Source organism: Nilaparvata lugens, chromosome 5 (genome assembly GCF_014356525.2).
Source record: "Nilaparvata lugens isolate BPH chromosome 5, ASM1435652v1, whole genome shotgun sequence".
Classification (NCBI taxonomy): domain Eukaryota; kingdom Metazoa; phylum Arthropoda; class Insecta; order Hemiptera; family Delphacidae; genus Nilaparvata; species Nilaparvata lugens.
The window spans coordinates 23,525,734-23,550,596 of record NC_052508.1 but is presented as its reverse complement, the minus strand read 5'-3'; the positions used below and the strand labels follow the sequence as shown (position 1 = coordinate 23,550,596).

The 24,863-nt window shown below is 33.3% G+C and overlaps 1 protein-coding gene across 6 annotated transcripts in view; it reads left to right on the top strand.

The window, feature by feature from the left end:
- Positions 1–16,225, top strand: part of LOC111051723 (neurofilament heavy polypeptide) — a 146,283-nt gene extending 130,058 nt beyond the window's left edge. For all 6 annotated transcript variants that reach the window (XM_039427986.1, XM_039427989.1, XM_039427988.1 and 3 more), the window contains exons 9-17: positions 1,864–2,069; positions 4,129–4,210; positions 5,364–5,498; positions 6,359–6,414; positions 7,256–7,501; positions 9,074–9,291; positions 11,200–11,345; positions 12,252–12,345; positions 13,057–16,225. In XM_039427986.1, the coding sequence (XP_039283920.1) occupies positions 1,864–2,069; positions 4,129–4,210; positions 5,364–5,498; positions 6,359–6,414; positions 7,256–7,501; positions 9,074–9,291; positions 11,200–11,345; positions 12,252–12,345; positions 13,057–13,999 (2,126 nt within the window). In that variant the 3' untranslated portion in view covers positions 14,000–16,225. The remainder of the gene's footprint in view (positions 1–1,863; positions 2,070–4,128; positions 4,211–5,363; positions 5,499–6,358; positions 6,415–7,255; positions 7,502–9,073; positions 9,292–11,199; positions 11,346–12,251; positions 12,346–13,056) is intronic.
- Positions 16,226–24,863: the final 8,638 nt, after the last annotated feature.

Below are 24,863 nucleotides of genomic sequence, written 5' to 3'. Positions count from 1 at the left end.
CTAGTGAGGGTTTTATCAAGTGAAGTATCCTTTTATTAGGAGAAAATATGTGCCTTCTCAGTGAGCTTCCGGTAAAAATTTGGTTTTTTAGCATAAATATATGCAGTTTTCAATGAACACACTTCATTGACAATGTTCAATGCCGTACATTGACAATAAATTTGATGATTTTATAATGACCTAGAACAATCGTGCAGATAAGTAACAATACAATAACTAATAGCTTCACAAAAAAGGATTTTCAGTAATAGTCCAATCACTAATTGGTGAGGGCGTACAAGTAAATTCACATTTTGAGTTGCTGATTTTTACGAAAATAGCTTATTCTCTAGCTACCAGCACCTTAAAAATTGAACAACAAAATATAACCTTCAATATTGAAATTGTTATATATTCACAAATAGTTTGAAGAAGGCTCCTCACATGGTCTATGTTTGAAGTTGAGGAGCGAGTTTTAGTATCGAGAGATGTTAACAGATGTAAATAAATGTCTCTGATAATCTTTAATATCCTCTTTGAGCGGAGCAAGTTTATACATTAGCTCGAGTGTGATTTTATTTTTGCACTTGCCAATCTGAGATTGAACAAATAATCTTGGCACAGACGCATCTCAGTTGTAAAGATGATATTAGCCTTGGTGATTGGCCAACGTTTAATATTAACCCAGAATTATTGGATGTAAACAACTTGGAAAAGTGTTATATCTTTCATCTGCCTCTCCCTCCTTTCTCATTACAATGTTTTGGTCCATATGCTCTTCAACAGTGCGATTTTTTCTAGCAAGGATAAATAATTATACCTACTGCTAAATCTGCACAGCAGTGTAATAATCATCTTATTAACGTAACATGTTTCTAACGTAATACTCTTATTCATATCAGGACATTATCTCTCACTTTAAATCTTTCAAGGAGCAAGCGATAATGTTATGATAGAATAAGAATAATTTAATAGTTGTAATAATATTCTAAATATATCAGAAACTTGGAAATAATTTTGATGAGAAATCTAAAAGATAGAATACGATGTTATGGAATTAATGATATAACAATTTTTAGTTATCCTTCGATAAAATCTAATCAACTTGACAAAGAGATTAGATATTTCTATCTACTAGATTTGCATAATATCTTGCTTATTAGAACCTGTCCAATGAAAAATATTTATAGTTATAATCTCAGATGCAATAAATAATTGAATCAGAGATGATAAAACAAACTGAACAGTTCTATTTTCAAAATCATGATAGAACATCCAGGCTCGAAACATTTTGTATTATGCTATCCAGTTTATAAGAAAACTAGAACCTCTTCATAAATTACTCGTGTAATGATATTATTTGGTAGGAGAATTTAATTCTTTCTTGGTAGAATTCGTAGCATTTCATAGAATGATTGAAGATTGAATAATGAAATGGGAATGATAATAATTATGAAATATACGTGTAAAATTCTCGTATGATTAAACTCATTATTTAACTTATTCATCTCCATTGGTATTATCATTATACCAAGAAATGAGTTCCAGCTCCACAGTTTTTTAAAGGTGTATATCATATAAGATTTCATTAGTAAATGCTTATATCGTCATTATCGTATTGTATATCACCTCCATAGCCTATATCTTGGGAAAAACTCAATGCGTCAGTTAACTCTCTATTTAACGCTATCACATTTCATGTGAAGTGACCTTTATAATTATATCCCCTATTACAATTATTATAATTCTAGCTGAATTGAGTTACCGTAAGTCAATCTAATCTGAGCTTTTATCATTTAGTTGCTTATATTATTTGGAGATCCATGGTATGGTACTGATGTGCTCGTTTTATTCGTAACTAACTATATTTTTCTCTTGTTCCAGACCAAAATAGGGTGTCAGGAGGAGGCAAGACCCCGGAGCCCTCCTCAGCGCCTGTGGTCTCCACCTCATCGCCTCATGACCTGCCTTCTCCTCTGGACCTCTCCTCCTCACAGTCACCATCTCACGAGGCGCTGCTCCCTCACCTGCAACATGCTAGTGCCGGCTTCGAAGCTCTGGGAGTTCTCGTCAATTACTTAGTCCACAATGTGAGTACCGCACCGTAATCTGGTCACAATATAACGAGTCCAATACTGAAGCACTTGAATATTAAAAACAAATTCATTGAAAAATATGACTACGGTATTCTATTGAAATTTTAATTTATTAGAGAATTGAAGTGACACATCATAACTCAGCTACATTTGGACTGTTGTAGGTATAAATTAGAATTGGAACCGTTTTCAGCGTGAGCCTGTGGTTCTCTTCTGGAAGTTGTCTAACTAATTCTGAATGATTGAATAAATAAATGAATATATATATATATAATACTAGCCGTCAGGCTCGCTACGCTCGCCATATCCGTCTAGCCAGGGGGCTTCGCCCCCGACTGGATCGTCCAAGGATAAGATCAGCAGGCTCGCTTCGCTCGCCTGCATTTTTCATTTGAGCATTTTTATCATGTGTTAGGACGATCCAGTCGGGGTTCCAGACTAAACGTCTGGCTAAACGGATATGGCAGGCGAAGCGAGCCTGACGGCTAGTAATATAATATTCCCAGGGATAGCTCTGATTGAAGTAGCAGTGCCCAATCAATTTTTCCGGGATAAATGCATTTCAATCTTCAACTTGGTGCCAACCTAACAAAGTCAACTCAACTTAATGCCAACCTGACAAAATTATTAATTAAGTTATCAGTTAACAACTGTTTCGAAGAGGTACTCTCTCTAGATTATAGTTCTATATTAACATATGGTATGCATATTTTTCAATTATAATTAAGAGAATAAGAAGAATATACATGCTAAAAGACGAACTTTAAACCCTTGACTACCCTATGAGTTAAAATATTGCCAAAACATTTCTTAGTGCGCCTCTAAAGGGCCAACTGAACATACCTACCAAATTTGAACGTTTTTGGTCCGGTAGATTTTCAGTTCTGCGAGTGAGTGAGTGAGTGAGTCAGTCAGTCAGTGAGTGCCATTTCGCTTTTATATATATAGATATAGGTCAATAATAAGTTTTGAAATCCCATAGATAAATCTATTTCAATTGTTATTTATAAGAATGAAGATCCTTAGGAAATTAACAAACAGGATTAGCCTATAACAACCTTCTAAAACAGAAGAATTGAAAATGTTATCAACAAAACGTATTCCAAGAAAAATTGTTTCTGTTGAATATAAAATTATTCACTTAAACATCCAAGAATGTTTACAAAGAATTTAAAGGAATATCTGGTCAGATTGTCGCTGTATTCTTTTCAAGAGTTCAAAATTGATTTTTGATGAAACGTTTTTGTCTACTAGGCTAGCCTAGTTATTTATATTTATATTATAATTTATTGACATAATGTATTTCTTACATCTGATAAATAAAGTATTTTTCTATTCTATTTACTTGAATAAGTAAGCATCATAGATCAGATTTTAGTTCGTGTTAATATTTTACAGTACAAACCAATAAATAATATAATATGTAGTGATTCAATATTTTTTGAAAAATAGTCATTTCAAAAGCTTTAAAAATTTTTCAATGTTTTACTTTGAACTTGAAGATGTTTTGGGCGTTTGAGATCAGATTCAAAACACTTTTGTTTTTTTAATCTTTGAGATAAATATATTTCTCATCACTATAAGAGCAAACAGCGATACAAAAAAATGAAATGTAAGGATCATTTAAAAATGCTTCAGCGATAAACAAGATGTGTAATTCAAGTTGAATTGTAGATCAAGTTGAATGGTCGACTTGAAAATATATTAGTGTAGTCTCTTATAAACAAACATTGAAATGACATTTCAAAAACAGTTTCAATGATTCATTGTGATGTTGCTTGGTCGTTGCATTTGATCGTGGTCCTGCACCCTGCAATTATCCTTTCAATTGACATTTCGTTCATCCTGCTGTTCTGTACAGCTTACACAATACTACTTTACATGTGATTTGCATCTAATTAAGTGAAATGCATAATAGAATGAATAGCTTCAACTTTCATCATCTCATCATGCCTCATTGATATTTTGACATGAATGCTTCTAGTGTGGAATCAATTGATGATGTAGAATAGATAGAACTATTGTTTCATAAAATGTTCATTTTGTGTTACAGCTGGATGCATTCTCAACGCCCCAACTGAAGAGTGACCTTGAAAAGATGAAAAGTGATTGGCTGAAAACAAAACTTGAATTAGGTGAGTTCGACATTCAACTATAGTAACAACTTAAATCACATTATTCCATACACCAGCATCTTACATTCAAATGATAGATCAAGAAAAAATTCCATAGATTTACAAATAACATATCTTCCATATATTTCACAACAGAAATGTTTTTAAAATTTAAGTTTAACCAAATGAATATTGTATACATTGTAATATATTATTGCCATTGTACCGGAATACTGGTATTTAGTTGAAACAGGAACGCAGTTTTCAAATTAATTTTCCTTGTTTGTAACTGTATATAGATTTGATTTTTTTAGATTACGTCCTGAGGACTCCAGCTATGGAGTATAAGACAAGTCAGGTCAATATTTTTACATAATACGTAATCAAACCTAAGTTTACATAATTCAACACTAAACTACTATAAATACTCTTTTAACTAAATTTTTTTTCAAATGTTTTTTGAAGATCTTTAATCAAATGAGCAAAAAAAAAACGATTGATAAATCTTAATAGTCTTTATCTACTAGCTTCCAACAATAATCTTAATTAATATCTTGATGAATAGACAACTTCTAATAATAGAAAACTAAATTGTTCAGCTACAAATCAACGAGTATAGTTTTTGTGAACAGCCTACTTTGTTTGAATAACTGTTTGATTTTATGACGTCCGTTGATTGTTCGAATATTAAACTAGTTCTCTCACTATTAAGTAGGCTACTCCTCGAAGCAAACACCTGTGCTTTCAAAACTCACATAAAAGTGTGGTAATCGTTGAAATTGAATTTATCTTCTCATGAGTTTTTATTATTACTAAAGGATTTATTATTAATAATTAAAATAATTTTTCCAATGCATGCGATAAATTATTTTGTTTATTAAGTATGATTATTATGAATAGAAATTGATTCGATGAAGTGTTAAGTACCAAAGTACCAAGTATTAAAGCTAGCAGCATTCAGCTGGTGTGATATGTGAATAATGAATAAATACCATTGATATCTTCCCAATTTGTTGATGTTCTGATTCATGACAAATATTCATTGTGTATAAAACTTGAATCTATGCATATAATAGTTCCCGATTAATGAGAGTCAAGTACTTATATTTTTTCGGTGTCTACTGTCTATATCATTTTTTGACCAGGAATTAATTTGAAGTGTTGATTTGTGCAGAGGAAACAGAGGTGAGCTGCAGCCGACTGCAAGATGAGCTGATGCAGCAGAAGAAGAGTCAAGAAGAGCTGGTCAGCCAACACATGCATCAGCTGGCATCGCATCAGACACAGCAGCAAATGCAAATAGCTGAGAGTGAGTAGACCTACTTTATTTTTCTTATTCCATCAATTTACACCTCTAATAATTGAATGATTTACAACTCCAATGCTATTTCTATTTTCATCCCTCATTCGAATTTTACAAACCATAATACGACTCGCCATTATTTTATTCACTCCTTTTTATTGACATATTACTGCAGTATTCATTCATAATTTTGTGTATTGAAAGATAATTTTCTTTTCATATGGTATGCGTAGCCTATAATAAATTGTAACCTATTGAGACTACATACTGTCTTAATCAAACTACCTTGATATAAAGTACCTAGCTTAATTATTATGAGTACCTAAACCTAATAATTAAGAATGAACTCCTGTGCGGCGGCATAAAAATGTCTTGTCTCCACATGAAGAATTTTTGTCTTGAAACTAGTTTTATTTTTTCTTCATTCACTATTCTTATATAGATATGTTTTGTATTATTTTGAAAATAGAGATTGTATAATTTCAAATTTTGATGGGAAGGGCATGAGAACTTTCAACGAGATATTTTATCATGCTAAGTGAAAACTATAGGTACAGTACATGCTTAAATAAATTCTGACTTTGAATTCTTTAACAATCTGTTATTCAACACTACTGTGACAGAATCAGTGACATTGTTGCGGTTTCCAAATAACCCTTTTCTTGTGGGTTGGACAGGTTTAAAATAAGACAAAATTGATCAATATTTGGTCTCTATAGAAAGATCAGTTATTGTGAGATGTTGGAAATTAAATACTGTTGGAAATTAATGAGAAAATATTTCATGATTTCACAAAATTCAACAAAATAATGTATTTTATCGCTGATTGTAACGTTTATTCATTTGAGCTATTTCATTTGTTTCAGTTGTGAGGAATCATGAAGAATCTTTGTCAGAGATGGAGAAGAGACTACAAGAACAGGTACATTATCATTCTTTTACTTTAAATTTAAACTCAGAATTTGTGTTATCAAAAGTTTGCATATTCTGAAGTTCTGTGACTATTATGGGTAGGATATGATTGGTGTTTCTATCATGTGTGTTTATGGAGTCAATGACGATGTATTTATACATGATGATTCAAAAATAATAAATATCTCAAAACTAAAAACTTTCTTTTATTTTATTGGAATCTTGTTCTTATTTTGATCTTATAGACTACCTACAGACTACAGACGAAAAAAAGTGAAAGCTTGTGCTTTAGCTGAAATTTGAATAGAGAAAGATTCACATTTCATATATTCTAGGCTACCGTACCTACTGAAGGCCCACTATTTTGAATAAACTTATTGATATTTTTTTGAATTTTAGTGAACATATTATCATATTTTATTTATTCGTTTTCTCCAGGGGACAGACTGGAAGATATTTGCTTATTTTCCAGCTGCAGTGAGGTACTAATGTACTATAGAATTTTATCTGTTGAGTAGGCTATAATATCCTGATTCCAGTATTTGTAGCTTAGGTATTATTACTATTTTTGTCAGGGACTCTCTTTTAAATAAAATTCATTACTACAAACATAAGGAAAAATTGAATGATGTACTGAATACAAAAATAATTAGAATATTTCTTGGATTAATTTAATTAGAATACTATGAAATCAATAAATCAACTTTGAAAAACCATTTTATTTACTTAATTGTACCGAACTACTCATTAATCCAAATAACGAAACTCTTTTCGTGGAAAACTGCTGCTTATTATCATTTTAGAATAATAGAATGTGGTAATACCATAATATTGGGCTTGTGTTGGTGCAGGCGAAAGTGTTGCGCGCGCAGTACGACGAGGAGCTAGACCACTGCAGGGAGACACACAGATGCGAGCTGGCAACGTTGCAGCAGAGTGCAGGTGAGCAGCTGCAGCGGGTGCAGTCAGCAGCCAATCAGCGCGAGGCTGAGTTGGTGCAGCGGCTGACTGCAATCGAGGCAGAGCACGCTGACCTGAAGGACCAGTCCCGTCGATTTATGGAGTCCATGCATATGGACAAGGATACCAAGCTCCAGGTCAGTTCGAGAAACGTCATCAATATAAATTTTCTTTCCTCTGTCATAGATTGAAACAATTTTTTTATGAGTTTTCTATATCTGTGATAGTGTTTCCTCTGCTGCTGTGTTGTGGTAGATATCCGTATTGAATGAAAATGACTTGATATTGTCAAAACCACTAATGTATGAAAAAAATGTGTAATAGGCTACTGTAGTTGTTTGAGTGGTCATGTATATATGTAGTTGACTAAGTCATTATTAGTTCTCAATCGTTCAGTAAATAGATAAACTCATCAATTCGATTAAATGTATTGTATTCATAAACATGAAAAACTCATGTTCTTTTCAAACTACAAGGTCTAAAGTCCCGCAAGGTCTAATATTATTCTTTTTGCCAAGGGAAATTTCCGGACCTCTATTCTTATGGAATATTCTATTATTTTGGTTTCTAGAATGAGCTCTTAAAGCAACGTAACAGTAGATGGATCACTCGACTGTACTTTCCAATTTTGTCTATACTAACTCTAAAGCTGGATTCCCACACAACAGTGACAGTGAACAGTAAGAATATAATTCATTTTAGTTCTAATGGGATTATTCATACTTACTCGGCCGGACTGAGTGGAAATAGTCCAATTAGAACTCGTGGCAATTATATTTTCACTGCTTTGTGTAGAAATCAAGCTTTAGAGGTTAGTTTAATGAACAAGATTGGATATTGGACAATACCAGAGAAAACGTATACTTGAGATTGTTCAATTCTATGACATCACTTACTGCACAGAGTGATATATCTACTGTTACCGGTGCTTTATAAGCTCATCGTACTATCATCTACGGTACTCTGTGAGCTCACCTACTTGTCATAGCAACCTAGAACTTTAAAGGTCCAGGAAAAATTGGGGCCTGGATACCATGAATTTAAACTTCATTCATTTCTTATTTTATCAGCACATTGCATTCGTTTATCGTTCTTTCCGCGACTCTTCTCTAATACAAACGCCTCTTACAACATTTGATATAGCAATAAAATTGTTATTTATATACAAATAACTTCAATTTCCATTGATGAAATATAAAACTTGTTCAAGTATTACGGTGCAGGCAGTACCTGATTTAGGAAAATACTTTTATATGCTGTAGACTAGACTCGAACACCTTTTTGTTTTAATAAGTTTGAAATTATTGTTTTTAGTACACTGATCACACTTTCTGGAAATAGTGATCAGTTTATTCCCAAGTTTTTCGTAAATATTTTTTACTTAATATATTAGTTTACAATATATTTAGTTTGAATATATTAGTTTATTCATTAATAGAAACAATATAAAAACCTTGAAACACCTTTTATTTTTTAAAAAAACTTTAAAATAAAGTTAAAAAATAAAGGGTGTTTCAAGTTTTTTATATTGTTTCTATTAATGAATAAACTAATATATTTAAACTAAATATATTGTAAACTAATATATAGTTTAAAAAACTTTAAAATAAAGTTAAAAAATAAAGGGTGCTTCAAGATTTTTATTAATTTAAAAAGTAGCCCATGTGAATGAAGTGTTTTTAGTTTATTCATATATTTGTGTATTTTAGGTGACAGCCAACCGATGTAAAGAGCTGCAGGATGAGGTGGAGTCGTTACGTACAGTATTAGAGCTGCGAAGCTCCGAGCTGCAAGAGCTGAGAAAGCAGAACGAGATCCTGCAGGTGGATGCAGAGTTGCTGCCGCCCACCATGCAGAAGCTGATGACCGCTCAGGCCAGGGTTGAGGACTTGCAAGTCCAGCTCGAACGGAGGACCAACGCTGAAAAGTAACTTACTTCACTCTAGTTTTCTATCCATAATTATTTATCACCGGCATCAATCAAGATCAAATATGGCCAACTAATAGAGACAGAAATGTTAACAAATTATTTATCACCAACATCAATAATAATTGAGACCAAGTACGGACAGATAATTTGACACAGAAATAATTAACAAACAGAAAAAACTGATAGAAGCTCCGATGATGTAATTTCACTGTACAATTTTTCAAACTTATGCGATTCAGGTCGAGAAGAGACTCGAATCTAGTCGAGAACATGTGTTTTCAAATGTATGACGTCGCGGAAACTAGAATCATAGAGAAACAATAGCATAAGTAGATATCCCATGGTATAGGGCGTTTATGTCGCAACTTTTACTGTTATCTCAAGCCGATAGTCCACGTATTTCTTTCCCGTGAAGCTTTATGACGCTGGTAGTCTCTCATATTGTGCCGTTCATACACTCTTACCCGGTCAAAACAGTAAAAATCGACAATAATCGACAGTAATCAGCTTGAGATAACAGTAAAAGTTGCGACATAAACGCCCTAAGTTATAGCATGGGATATCTACTTATCCCATTACTAGCTATTGTTTCTCTATGCTAGAATCGACTGGTCTGAGTGTCACCATTTGGGTTCACATGCTCTCGACTAGTCGAGTCTCTTCTCGACCTGAGACGCATGAGTGTGAGTTGAGCCTTAGAGATTTCTAATTCAACTATATTGAAAAAATGTATTCATGGAAAAATGAACTTATCCATGAAAAAATTAATTGATTTACAGTATGTTTTTTTCTTCAACTATTTTTAACAAGGTGTTGACAAAACTGGAAAAAATATTATAATAAATTATTCAAATCATTACAATTCATTCTGACCACTTTGAATACAGCGAATGTAGCCTATTTGTATCTCCTCTCAACACAGATTATTTTCATTCTGTACCGGGAAGTAATAAAACTTATTTTGATCTTCCAATATTTATTTATTGACTAGCTGGTCCGGCGAACTTCGTACCGCCAAATAGTTAATCCATCTCATGAAAAACTTTAGCTGGATGCACACCTTAGGAGGAGCGATGCGGCATTTTGCATCCAGGTGCTTCTTGCTTATTGGTTTGAATGGAAGAACTCACACACACTGAATCGGTCTTGGCGTGGAACGGTGTGATAAGGCAATCTCCATAAGATCAACACTTTGTATCACCAAGCCGCGCCTCCTCAGGTGTGCTTAGTCTTAGCTTAATCTGATGCACTATATTTTTATGAAATTATCCAACAATCAGTATATTATATCTCAATATGGACTTCCTATGTGCTTAGTTAGTTGTACAGCAGTTTGTATTTTTAGATATAGTTTAATGCAGCTTGCTGGGAAATTGAATGGCATATCTCCTTGCTGCTGATTTTCCCGTGCATATTCTAAATTTACAGCATTTCGAGTTATACGACCCAAGTTTGGACGTCGTTAGCACCGCGACATTATTATTAGAATTAAAATTTTGTGAATTAGTAGAAAGAAAATAGAAAAACAGATCTACCGACGGCTGTTGGAAGACGCAATGATTATAACAGCTGATTTTTATTTATGTGTGTGGCCAGCTCACAAATCTTCTTTCATAAGGATTACATGTAAACTTTGAAGGACCGTAGGAAAGAGTCCTGGAGTCTGATCGTAAATTTGATAGGCTATAAACCTGCTCCTGAACATAAAAAACACAACTAAACAAAAATCATCAAATTCGGTGCACAAATAAAAAAGTTATTGAACGTCAAAATTTGAGGCTCGATTTTTATTTATATAGATATAATAAACAAAGAAAAACTACTATTTGTGGCTGTTTTTGATGAACTGTCATTTCTATTACATGTACCAATACTTAAACTTCTGATCTCTTAATTGTTTTTCAGACAACTAATCCAAGAAAATCGTTTACTAATTGAGTCCGTTCATCAAGAAAGTAAACAGAAGAAGAGGCTGTCTCAGCATAATGAAGAACTTCAGTGGAAGTTGAAACAGAACTCAGAAGTTGTGAATGCTCTAGTTACTGATCTCTGTGAGTATATCTTCATTTTCCAACTTTAATTGTACATTTTGGCTATATTATGTTAACTGTAAATATAATATTGGAAATCTACATAGACACATAAATAGTCGAAAGATAATAATCGTGTCGAAATTACATCCCTAATCTATGAAAATATTAAAACAATCTATCAAGATTGAACCTGTTTTATTTCTCTGATAATCATTGTAATTATTTCTCCATGCGTCAATTAATTTTATCTAATATTTAATGCAATCGGATTCAGAATTCTTAATTTATAAAAATATTTTGAACCAATTCAGTTGGAGGCTGGTAAGTTTAATTCGAATGCTTTTGGAACCATGATAGAAAAATTCCAATAAATTTTTATTTTAAATGTACTTGAAAGTGACATTTGATCGTAAAATAACAGTTTCTCTGGAAAATCTTCAACTCGTGGAAATAAGTTACAGGTAACGAGAACTATGAATTCAATATTAAAGTACTTATTCCTCGACTATTATAACTTACTGGGAATGCCATGTGCAATATGTAGTTCTTTACTACTTTCTTAATTAACTAGGAATATTATTCCTAAGCCGGCCAGGTTAGCCGAGACGACTGAACTCTTCAGTCTGCTAGTCTTGGTCGTGGGTTCGAATACCGCCAGTAAGCATGGACGTTTGATCATCTCATTAAATCACCCACGCACTTTCCATTACCCATGCAAAGCTATGAGAGCGCATGAGGGCAGTATCTACAATAAAAATAAAATATCCAATGAGATTTGGTCTACCCCCGCCCCCCTCTTCTACAAAGTAACATCAACCCCTAATGTTTCAAGCATTCTTATATAGATAAAGATGTGTCATTATTTTTTCTGGATTTAATATTAGATAAACCACATTCTCATCAATGTACGTTTGAATTTTGCAGCTTCGAAAAGCAGCGCGATGCAAGCTTTCACACCTCAAGCAACTGGAACACCAAAACGAAACACAGCTGAAATGCTTGAATTTTTTATGTCTAGGTGAGTTTAAATCCATATCCTGTTCAATTACCTATAATATTACATATATTTATCGAGTAATTTGCATTAATATTGTTACTTGGGAATTTTGTTTCTACAATCGAACATAAATAGTTTTTCTATATTGATTGAGCATTACAATACAAATTACATTCATTGAGCACAATGAATAAAATATATGAGAAGAAAGAACAGAGGTCCCAGGATTGAACTTTGAAGTACACCCTTTGACTTCCAATTTCATTTGCATATCAACCAGCAATTCCAACATGCCATGTGATACGTTTCTGGAAGTTAAGTTGTGTTGAATGATTGAATGAAAATAAATTGATTGAATGCCATAAGTAGCAATAACCTGCCTTTCCTCACATCGAAAACTGTGGAATTATAAGATAAAACATGTATTTCTCATAGTATAACTGAATTGTGATAATAATATATCACCACAGGAGTGGAAAGAACTGCTTGCAAATCACAACAGCACGAAACTAAGATTGAATTCTCTAAAACTTTTTGTACATCTCTGCTTATTTCTCACGCGTCCTCAGCGTCTATTGAAGATTTCTACTATATATTTTTATATTTATGTTTCAATTTAATTTTCAATATTTCTGTGTCAAGATATCTAAGCATGAATGTGAAGCACCAATCCGCTATATTTTGATAAGATAATCTAGAAGATAATTGGAGAAATATGTTTGTTATTTGCAGGAATAGTATGCAGCAAAACAACGAGCAGTCAATAGTTGTGACGGACTGTTCGCCGCCGCAGTCGCCGAAAGTGAAGGGCGTGATCGAGAAGAGCGACTCAGTGTCGTGGGTGCTCGAGATGGACGAAAGTCCCGAGCACGTGGTGAACCGGTTGGTGCGGCGAGCACACAGCTTCCGGCAGACCGGATCCGGTTCGCCCTCGCCCTCACCCGCACACCACACCCTGCCCAACCCCCACAAGAGGCAGCGCAGTCGCATGTCGCAGTCGCTGTCCGCCTCCTCCTCCTCCCTCAAGGGCAAGAAGCCTGCTCGCACGAGGTCCTTCTCGGCCGACTCTGACGGATCAGACGTGGCCCGCAAGTGGGACGACTGCGACGAGGGAAAAAGCTATTCACCGATTGACCGCAGCGATGACAACGACGACTTAATCGTTGTCGAGAGTGTTGGCGACGACATGCTCAGTTTCATTGAGCTCGAGTCGAAAAACTCTGTTCAAAATGAAAGGATGATCACTGGAGAGATCTGTTCGTCGGATTCAGAAGGCTCCATCAGGAGTCGACGACTGGAGGCCAGGGATGATCTGCTGCTTATCAATAGGGATGATGGCTTGAGAGAGCGGGGCATCCTTCCTAAAGATGCCGGTGGTGAAGCCATGATATCCGAAGAAACCTCTGATGATGAGGAGGATGAAGAAGAATCGAGAGATTCAGACGTTGAAGGTTCTGGCTCGTTATCTGGCGATGAGGGTAGTTTCTCAGGTAGTAATTCCGAGTTTGCTGATGGATTGTGTGAGCGTAAAATCAAAACAGATTTGAGACAGGTATCGAAGCCTGTAAAAAAGCTTTCTCAACTTTCTTCGGATGCATTGACAATGTCTGGCATGGACATTGTCAATTGGACCGAAGAGGCAGCACTGCCGAAAGCACTTCAATCTGAAGGCTGACCTTGGAGTTATTATCTTCGCCATAAACGCGACTGGCACTTTTGAATTTGCGGCTTGCTCTTTCAACTGTCAACGCTTGAAAATGATCAGCTGCATTTCGCAACAAACATCACAAACACTTGGAAATATTGTAAAATATGTGTATACGTGTACTGATTGTAGCTTGAAAAAATCTTTGCGGTTAATATTTTGAAAAAAAAAAACTACTGCGATGGATTTGAGTGCTGAAATCCATCGTTTCTAGTCTTCTTGTTCAAGAGAAACGAAACTTATGAAATCAAATGCATTACTCTGTATAATGTCATTATATGCCCCATCTTAACAATGGAATTGTGTATGGCTGGCTTGAATTAGTGTGTTTCTACTATACTCAACACGCCCTGCTTCTATTCATTATCTTATCTACTGAAAGAAAGGGATCAATTTCTATTTTTCATTTACAAAAAATATAATTTTTAAAATAGAAGGCATTCTTTGTTGAAATTAAATTTATGAAGCGCACTTGTTAGTTTAGATCACGTACAATAAATTTTAAAGATGGTTATTTTAAAATCGTTTTAAATTTTCTTCGTTGACTAACAATAAGAAAATTAGAAATTTTGCATATAAATCGAAAATTATTATCTGATACTCGTACAATATATGAACTTTGTGGATTTTGGACATTATTATACCATTCTTATAGATGAATATTATACAGGAATTAATAGATTAGCTTGAATAAAAACTGATAAATGGAATGATGTGACTTTGATTATATTTTTGAGTGTGGGTTTGTATTTCGAGGATTATACCTATTATTATAATGTCACAGGTATAAAGGAAACGGAGATAAGGCTGTGGTTAGACTAGATAAATATGGCAACTGCATTAAGATGAATTATTGTAAATAAATAAACCATGGAAGGGTTAACGGCAAAAATATTTCTTTGATTGGAGATTTACTTCTTACGAAGAGCTGTCTGAAAAATTACATTTTCACGAATGATGTGTAAAAACTTTTGCGTTCACATTTATTAGTGCTTACACACATGGGAAGAATTTGATAGAGAAATTATTTGTTATGTTTATTATGTTAATGTATGTTATTTTCTTGTATATTCTCAAATTCAACCCATTATTCATTGATTCATGTTCTCAAGACTTACAATTTACCGCTAAAAGTGATTTACCTATGAAAATATCATAAATATCTTCTTCTATTACTGTACAAAATTATGTAACCGCTCTTGAATAATCTAAGGAAATTCTCAAGGAAGACACTACTCCCTGGAACCAGTAACTCAAAATTTGATAGAGTGACTTTAGTTTTTTAATAGAATTTGATACCTATTATTATAATTTCTTGATCAACATTGATTTGCAGAAGCCTATTTCAATTCATTTGCTGTTCGTATTTGAACAGATTTAATGACTATACCAAAGACTCTACATGAATTAACAAATTTCATATTAAGGTACTTATAATTGAGCGATATGGAATGAGCAATTAATTGTCCAATGAATAAAGTTTTACTTAATGATCGAATCAATTCAGTTAGTTTTTTACAACTTTCGAGTGGGAAATCTATTATTTTTGAGAGATGTATTCATTTTTAAGCTAACCATATTACTCTAAGTACAGAAAATTGACTATGGATTTTGAATATTATTATTTCATTTTGTCAGTTTTTAATTACTTGAAAAGAATGCAACTTTTCATTTCTGATAATAATTATTATGATGAGTAAATGCGATTTGATTGAATGAATGAGACACTCAGCTTTGCTACGCAATTTACATTCTTGGCAATACAACTTTACAATAAAAAATAATGATAATAATCAATGAATGTTGAAGATGATAAAATATTTTTGCAACATTTACGCATAGTTGGTCAAATACTATTGCATTGCCATATATAAACGTTGCACAGTACTCTTGTCTATAAATATCGATATCAAATCAATTGAGTAAAAGAATGCTATTCTACCGTATTGATAATGTTGATAAATGATGTATGGTAGTGAAACCGGAACAGGCAAACTTTGTTATATGAATGTGATTATGTAATTACTGTAATAATTCAATTTATAATCGTTTCTCTTTTGTAATCTAAAAATTAATGTTTGTTTTCTCTACAGAAATCTATAAAAATATTACATACATTACTATTAGAAATTAGATGTCGAAGATGAATTGTAACTGTGCTGAATGAATAAAATACAGTTAACGTTGTCATCAAAACGATTTTTTTTCAATCTTTCATCAAAATACATACCATCGTCAATCAAAAATCTCTATGATTGATGACAATAAATACGGTACGGTATCTATTATATAATAATAATATGTTAGTGATAAGAGATTTGAACTCATAAACTTTTCCCTCTATAGGCTACCTTTTTTTAGCATTCTTGCCTGTACTATAAATGACGAATTAAATTCCGATGATTATCCGAAAGAGTGCAGATCAATAGATGTTCATAACCAAGGTCTATAGAAACCTTTCAGACCTTGCAGACCAGGTTTGCAAGGTTTTCAGACCTTGCTCGTAACCAAGGTCTATAGAAACCTTTCAGATCAGATTTGGAACAGACATTATTAGTGCAATGATGTCAAATAAAGTTGATCAACTTCGTTCACAGCTGATTATAAATAAAAATCTATCTTCTTCTTTCTTCTTCTTCTTCTATATATAAAAGCGAAATGACACTCACTCACTCGCAGAACTAAAAATCTACCTGACCAAAAACGTTCAAATTTGGTAGGTAGGCTATATGTTCAGTTGGCCTTTTAGAGAATAATTTCAATTATTTGTGAGAAACTTTCTCACTTTCACCCCCTACTTATCTTTTGAAACAAAAAAGTTTCCAGCATGTCGAAAATTTCATGTTTTCTGCTCGAAATGTCTCGACATTAAACATAATCATTAATTAAAAACTAACTATAAGTCGGATAAAAATGATCTAGACACCAATAGAAAGGACACATTCTCCCCGTTAATTTGATATAAAATTATTAGGCATTACGACGCCCCATGATTCTGAGAGAAGTGATATTCAAAAGAAAAACAAATCTTCGCGATGTTTCCAATTTTATCATAAAAGTTAAATTTCCTTTTAATCCTTCAACCCTGAAGCTTTTTTAGTACTTACTAGGATATCGGGGATGATATTCTACATCCAATTCTGACGTCGAATTGGAAATTTGAGAAAGTTGCAATTTTCCACGATTTGGCAACCCTGTAATTTCTTCGGATGGAGGGCCAAGTCTCAACTTATTTTACACAAACTATAGACGGATATGGCGAGCGAATCGAGCCTGACGGCTATTAATTAATATTCCCATAATACACCTGACGAGTTGGCAACATCTATTTGTGCGAGGGGGAAAGGAGGTTCTCAGCCATTACAATTTACATGGGACTATTTTCCAGCGGTTGACTATAGCCTTAGCTAAGTGAGCTTTGATTTTTAATTACTTATTCATAATCATACTTAGCGACTTCCACTATAGAAGCTAGACGCTAATAATGAATTTCTATAGACAGCTTATTCCCAACAAATTATCAATACTTATAGAGAATTAGATGTTTAAGTTATTCTGAATTTCGTGATTTCATATAAGTAGGCTTACTTAATGTGGTTGGGCTACTAAGGGCAAGTTTCCGAGCTCTGGATCTAGAAGTTCTGAACTTACAGAGTTCAGGACTTAAATAACCCCTAGGATCTTAATCGTCTTTGTTGAGTCACGGAATCATCTTCGAAACTCTAGGATCTATAAAGTCCTGGACTTATAATTCCTTTAACTGGAAAGCAAAAGAACTAGCTCCAGAGTCTAACGTACTCTCTTATTAAGTCCTATACTATGTCATCGTCCTGATGTATATAGCTAATTTTCAGACTGAAGAGTTGAAAGCCGGTTAAAGTCTAGAGTTTAGCTAAACCCTTAGCTCGGAGACCGGCCCTTAGTGTTCAAATTACCTTAATTTATAGGAAGGTCAGTTTGTATCTAAAATTTATGGTCTCTGTGAAAGCATCAAATGATACAATACGGTAGACTACAGTCAGGGCTCAAAAATTGTCTATCTTGTCAAATACAAAACTTAAAACACACCTTTGGGTATGAACTGAGGTAGGCCTACTGTGATTAATTAACAACACAAACAGTTTTGTAGTTTTTACTGCAATGCAATTTACTGTTTTTATTGTAGTGTAATATTTTAATAGTAATGAGTAGGATACGGTAGTAATATTTGAATACCAATTTCTCTTAACACACTCTTAGGGTAGTGTAGTATTTAGATACAATTTTTCAACACAATTCTTGGGCATCAGCACATTATTAAGTAATGTGTAGTGAGAGATTTATTTTTTTTAATTTTAGATTCATGTTGATTTATCAACTTATTAGTGTTTGAGGGAATATTTTAACCAACCCATTTGAAATTAATTGTTCACACACTTGTTCTAATATTACAGTTTACTCTGCTTATTACTAAGTTTCATGACTTGTCCCTAGGGGTCTGTTAACCACCGTAGGGAGTTTAGTATGAAATTAATAAATGCCTATAAGTTAACATTTTATATCCTATAGGTTACCATATTTCAGATAAGACAAGTTTTGACAATAGTGATTGCTCTAGCTTTCGGTAGTATAAGTGTGTAACTTCGTCTTCGTTAAAAGGACATCTTTAGGAGGGTTTTCTTCAACGAATCGCTTTAACAAGTTTAATAGCGATTGTAGTTTATCGAGAGCATTTGCGCGATAATTTCATATTCAAGTTTCATTTATTGCCCAAGACACATTACAATAAAATATTGTAGATGCATTGTTTATTGTTGTAAATAAATAAATATACATAAAGTGTCTCAAAAATGAGCGGCAAGTTCAATAGTTCACAGAAGTTGGTAACTGATTTGCAGCCTCTAGCTACTTTCATCCACTGCGCTGCACACTCACTAAATTTGGCTATTAAAGGTAGTTTAAGAAACCGTCATGAGTCTTACAAAAGATTTTATAAGCACGATAAGGGTATCACCAAAAACCTAAGTATACTGAAAAAAATTGGCCTGAGCTATGATGACAAAACTGATTCAAGAAATCTGCGTCCACTTTGTCCCACAAGGCGGAAAATGAGGTCAAGTAGTATTCGTAGAATAATTACCCACTGCACAAAATTTTGATCTTTTTAGAGAAATTCTCCGAGGAAGAAAACTCTAACTCGGCAGCAAAATGATCAAGACCTTTTTCACCCTTTCTCTGTTTTTTTCATGTGATGGATCCTGTAAAGGAAGTCAACAACAATATTCAATGACCCAAGGTTGGTGCTACAGAGATGAAATCGAGACTGAAATTGTTAATTCAGATCCTAGAAAAAAACGGGAGGAATTTGATCAATTCTGGAACAATTGTATAGACCTGCCAGTGATGAGAATGCTGAACTCCCTCGCCAGCGTTGTGAACCAAAGAAGCTACAACAATTTCACTGTTCAAGACCATACGAGTACAAAACTTCAGAGGACTACTTTTTTATGATTTATATTGAAATAATTGATACAGTCAGAAATTGTGTTGAAATTGTTTCGATTCACTGGACTGCAGAAGGTATTGATGGTGGAGAAAGAATGTTTATTAGCTTTAAACAATTGGAAAGCATAAACCATAAAACTGGAGAAAGCGCGAGCCAGCCAGCCTACAAACAGCCAGTCTTTACATATACCAAAATTCATTCAATTCTCATGACAATATATAAGTTTGACTGTGCAAACAGCCCTACGTTTGCATTTGAATAATAATTTTCTCGAATTTCGAGCTTATATTTGATATTAGACGAAAATGTTACCGTACTGGACATTAATTGTAGAAATTTTCATGCTCAATCTTTTTGTTTAAATTGTAGTATCTGAAGCCTGTTAATTGGAAATCTAAAATCATAGATGAGGCGGAGCTCCTGAAATTTTTACAGATATGGAACTTGTGGCAGTTGATAGAGCTTGTCATTGACTATTCTATAGTGAGGTCCACGTTATAATGACAGTATTTGATTAACTTTGGTGTTGCTATTCTTGTCTATCATTCGACAAAGCAGGTGGTACTATCCTTTTCTAGCTCCGCAACGATGCCAAATCTGTTTTTAACAATGTATAAATATAATTATTCAAGGCAGAGACTCAGCAACACTGTTTTCCTATATTTATCCAATGCCATTATAACATGGACCTCACTATAGGTATAAATTTGATCAAAATCGTTGGAGCCGTTTTTGAGAAAATCTCGAAAACCCTTATGGCGTATGAGCGGTTTCGGGCTGATCGACTCCTGTCCTCTAAACGGACCTACATGGGACTGAGGAGATCATACCAGCGGGCTGCTCGTGCGGCCAGGATGCGCTACAACTCTGAGCTGATTGACCGGGCACCCAATAGGTGTAAAGCTGCCTGGGGTATCATCAGGGCCGCTGCGGGTGTACCAGCTCCTGGTGCTGTCCCGGTATCTGCGGATGATCTTCACGACGCGTGGACCAGCTCTATTCGCGGTATCTGCGAGGGGATCCAAGCTTCCCCTGTGGTGGCGGCGGATCTGCTCTCGGCTTCGGTTCGGCCCCCCGCTCTTCGGCTGTTGACCTGGCGCCGTATTACTTGTGATGATGTCACTCGAGTTGTGAACTGTTTGAGCAACTCGGTTAGTGAAGACATTTATGGTATGACCAGTGCTACTATTAAGGATGTACTAGCTCTTATTGTCTCTCCCCTGACTGTTTGTATTAATCTGTGTTTCCAGCAGTCTGTATTTCCTTCTCAACTTAAAATTTCTAAGACAGTGCCTGTCTTTAAGAAGGGTGATAGGCATGATCCTACTAACTATAGGCCTATCTCCATCCTGCCTATTATATCGAAGATTTTTGAAATTCTTATTGCTGAGCAACTCCTTGCTTATTGTGACCAGTGCGGCCTGTTTGCGACCACCCAGTTTGGTTTCAGGAAAAATAGATCCACCACTGATGCAGTAGATTTCCTGCTTTCCAAGATATTTGATTGCTTTGAGGCACGTGGACTTGCTGGGCTCACCTTGTGTGATCTCAGCAAGGCCTTTGATACAATGGATATAATGTTTCTTCATAGATTTCTTTGCATCATTTCTGAAACTCCCACACTGATTTGAAATGTTATCAGAATACCTAGTATATTGCTATCATTACATAATTTAATAATCCTGTGTTATTGAATTATCATAATTTATTTTATTTACCTACTTTTATTGTGAAAAATATGAGATTGGACTATGAGCCTGTTTTTTCATTCCCAATCATTTCATGACAGTTTATATTTGTCCTTGTTAAATAAATAAAAATAAATGAATAATACGCTTCTCTTAAATCTGGCCCAAAGTTATTCCCATGCTTGTGAAAAGTTGACAATACTAAAACTACTGCAGTCACAAATAAAAAATTCTTTTCTTTATTAATATTCAACCTATTTCATTATTTATGCTCTCAAGAAGTTAACAATGAACTGCTTAATAAAGGAAAAATAACGCTTCCGTGGAATAAGACATACAATATAGAAATAAAATAGAAATTGAGACTGTGCAATGCATTCTCCCATAAGAGCCAATGCGTAACAAAATGAACGAATCCCACAGCAATGCGGGTTGCCTATCTTTACCAGCTGCCTCACTTTTTTTGTGTTGCTAGTCCATTCCAGTTAGTTTAGAGTTCACTGCCGTGTACTGTTAACATAACCTATAACACTTTTAAAAAGTTTGTCGAGCATAGCATGTTGTGTCACAGAATATAGATATTATAAATGTATACTGTAGTTGTGTGCTGTCACTGTCACTGGGAATAAAAAGTGGTAAAGAGAAATGAAGGAAGAAGCATAAATTATTATGATACATGCTCTACAAAATTTAAAATCAACACTTTTTCACTCATAAGTTTTGAAATACTGAATTCAGTTACCTAAACATAAATAAATCTTAATTAATTTCAAGAGTAACTGATTTTATCAAATCAAATGACAGTGTTTAAACTGTCTATTGTTTCTCAACAATATAGCCTATTCTAATTACTATAATGAATTATTTTCTTGAAATGAATTTTTGTTAAAATTAATTAAAAATATTAGTCATTTTGAACTTGAATCTTGAATGTCATGAATGACGCCATCAGAAATACCAATTACCAACATCAGTTTTCGATCAGCTGACCGAGACTAAGATCCGGCCTTGTATTATCTTATTTTAGCTGAATATCATTTAATCATGAGTAAATAATTCATTAAAATTTCTATTGATTAATTGATTGGATAATATTTTTCTTGCAAGAGAAGTTCACGCAACAAAATTATTACTATTTTAATAATAATTTCTGATTTATGATTACCTATGTTTGTAAACCTGCGTGTTATCCGAACCAGATGGAATTTGAATCTTTGCCTTTATGTTTATAAACTCAAATTGGAAGTTCGAATTATCTTTAATAAACTATAATATTAACGAAAAAGATTTTTTTCTAAGTAATTTACTGTTATTTCATTAGCAATTTTTTCTATTGGGTAAGTACATTGCAGTATTTGATTTTTATTGGGATGAGAAAACATTTAAAAATGTTATCACATTGGTTAGCGTACGTACCGTACATTTTGGTTGAAAGCTATGTAGGCTATTTTTAGGCTCTCATCATTTTGTAAAATATTCTGCGTCCTCTCTCTTAAATGATAAAAAAAATTTCAAAGTAAGTTGCTTCTAGAAAATCATCTCAGAATATGTTTTGTGTTATTTTATTATAATCAAAGTGTATCTTAATGCGGCTTAGGCTAAAGTGCAGTCTGGTATGGTATTGATTTATCTGTATCATAGCTAAAGTTATCATAGAATATAATTATCGATTTAATTATACATAATACGGTACAAATGCTTAAGTGAGCCTCGTTATCAAGAAATTGTTTCGAGCTGGAATGGTTATAATGGCAGTCAGGAAAGATTGGAAAACAGTGTTTCCCTTGTCACTTCCGTCCTATATTATATTTATATGTCCTATATTCCGGATATCTAATATGTACCGGTATATCATCTGATGTAATATCATTGAATGATAATTTTTGTTTAAAATAATCAATTATATATTATTTGTAAAAAATATATTTTTAATATTATCGAATAAAATAATAATACATTTTTATGATTGAGGAAAAATATTTTTTAATCATATAGGTCTAAAATATTTTTATACTTTGTTGAAACACAATCTGGAAACGTTGCGGAGCGAGAGAAAAGGATGATATGTGTTTTCTGCCAACATACAATCTTTCAGCTTCTTTTGACCATATACATTGGAAAAATAATTTGAATTATTTCTGATAAACTTTATTGTTTTTATCACCGCCTTATCTTTTAAAACAAAACAGTTTGCAGTATCTTGAAACATCATGCTTTCTGCTCGATATGTCTAGACATAGACAAACATACATTGGAAAAATAATTTGAATTATTTAGCTAATGAACTTTCTCGTTTTTATCACCGCCTTATCTTTTGAAACAAAACAGTTTGTAGTATCTTGAAACATAATATTTTCTGCTCGATGTGTCTAGACATAGACAAACATATTAATTATAATTATAAAGAATAACTTTGGGTCGAATAATAATGATCCTGACACCAATAGAAAGGAGACATTCTTCTTATTATTGTTAGTCTTATTACACGATACCCATAATAATGATCCTGACACCAATAGAAAGGAGACATTCTTCTTATTATTGTTAGTCTTATTACACGATACCCATAATAATTATTCTGAAAGACGTAATATTAAATAAACTATTTTTGCGATGCTTTCATCAACAAAATTTAATTTTCTTCTGATCCTTTAACTCTGAAACATTTCCAACACTAATAGGATATCGGGGATGATGTTATACGAACACTTCTGTAGTGAGTATAAAAATTTGAGAAAGTTATTGCAATTTTACACAATTTGCAACGCTGCTGTAATTTCATGGGATAAAAATTATAAATTTTTATACCATACATAAAATAGATAAAATGAATGATGAAAAAGTTAAATACAAAGTTGAAAAAATTGGTTAAATTAATAAATAATTTATCATAAATTAGTTATTTTATCATAATTATGAGTAAATTTTTATCTCAACTCATTTTATACAAACTATAGGTAGGTATTATCATTTGGAAAATGATGTTTAGTCGCTCCAATGGGTTTATATATTGTAATATTACATTTTTTCTCACTTTTGAATCGAATCTTCAATTCGAGATCTATGGAACTTTATAGTAAATGTCAGAGTCATCAATAGACGGACAAACTTTTCGACAGAGAATTTATTATCGTAAATGTTTGTTGCATTGTTCCATGGTGTCACCGAGGCAGGGTTAACAAATTACTAGATAAATAGTTTATTTAAATAGAATATATATATAAATTTAAAATAACAGTTTCAAAATAAAGTTTTATTGAGAACAGATGTAGAATGTGAATTCTAAACTTGTAAGTTATAATATTTTGGTTACGTGTCTGTAATGTTGGAGGCGTTGGCTTTGTGACTTGCAACTTAGGTTTTTTCCTGTTCTAGCTTCTTCTGAAAACATGGCTGGCTGTTGTGTGTGTAATTTTGTGCTCTGAATTATTGTCTGTTTAAGTGAATTTATTAATGTTTTAAATTGAGTTTTATACAAGTTTATTGTGTACTAGTTTGTTATTAAATAGCTGTTTGTATTTTCAAGCCAATAGCCACTGTGTTTCAACTGTAAACTAGATAAGTATTTTAGTTCGTAATAACTCTGAAATAATTAGGCTTAAGATATATTTTCCTTGTGTATTTGTATAAATTCATCTGAAGATTATAAGTTAATTTGCTC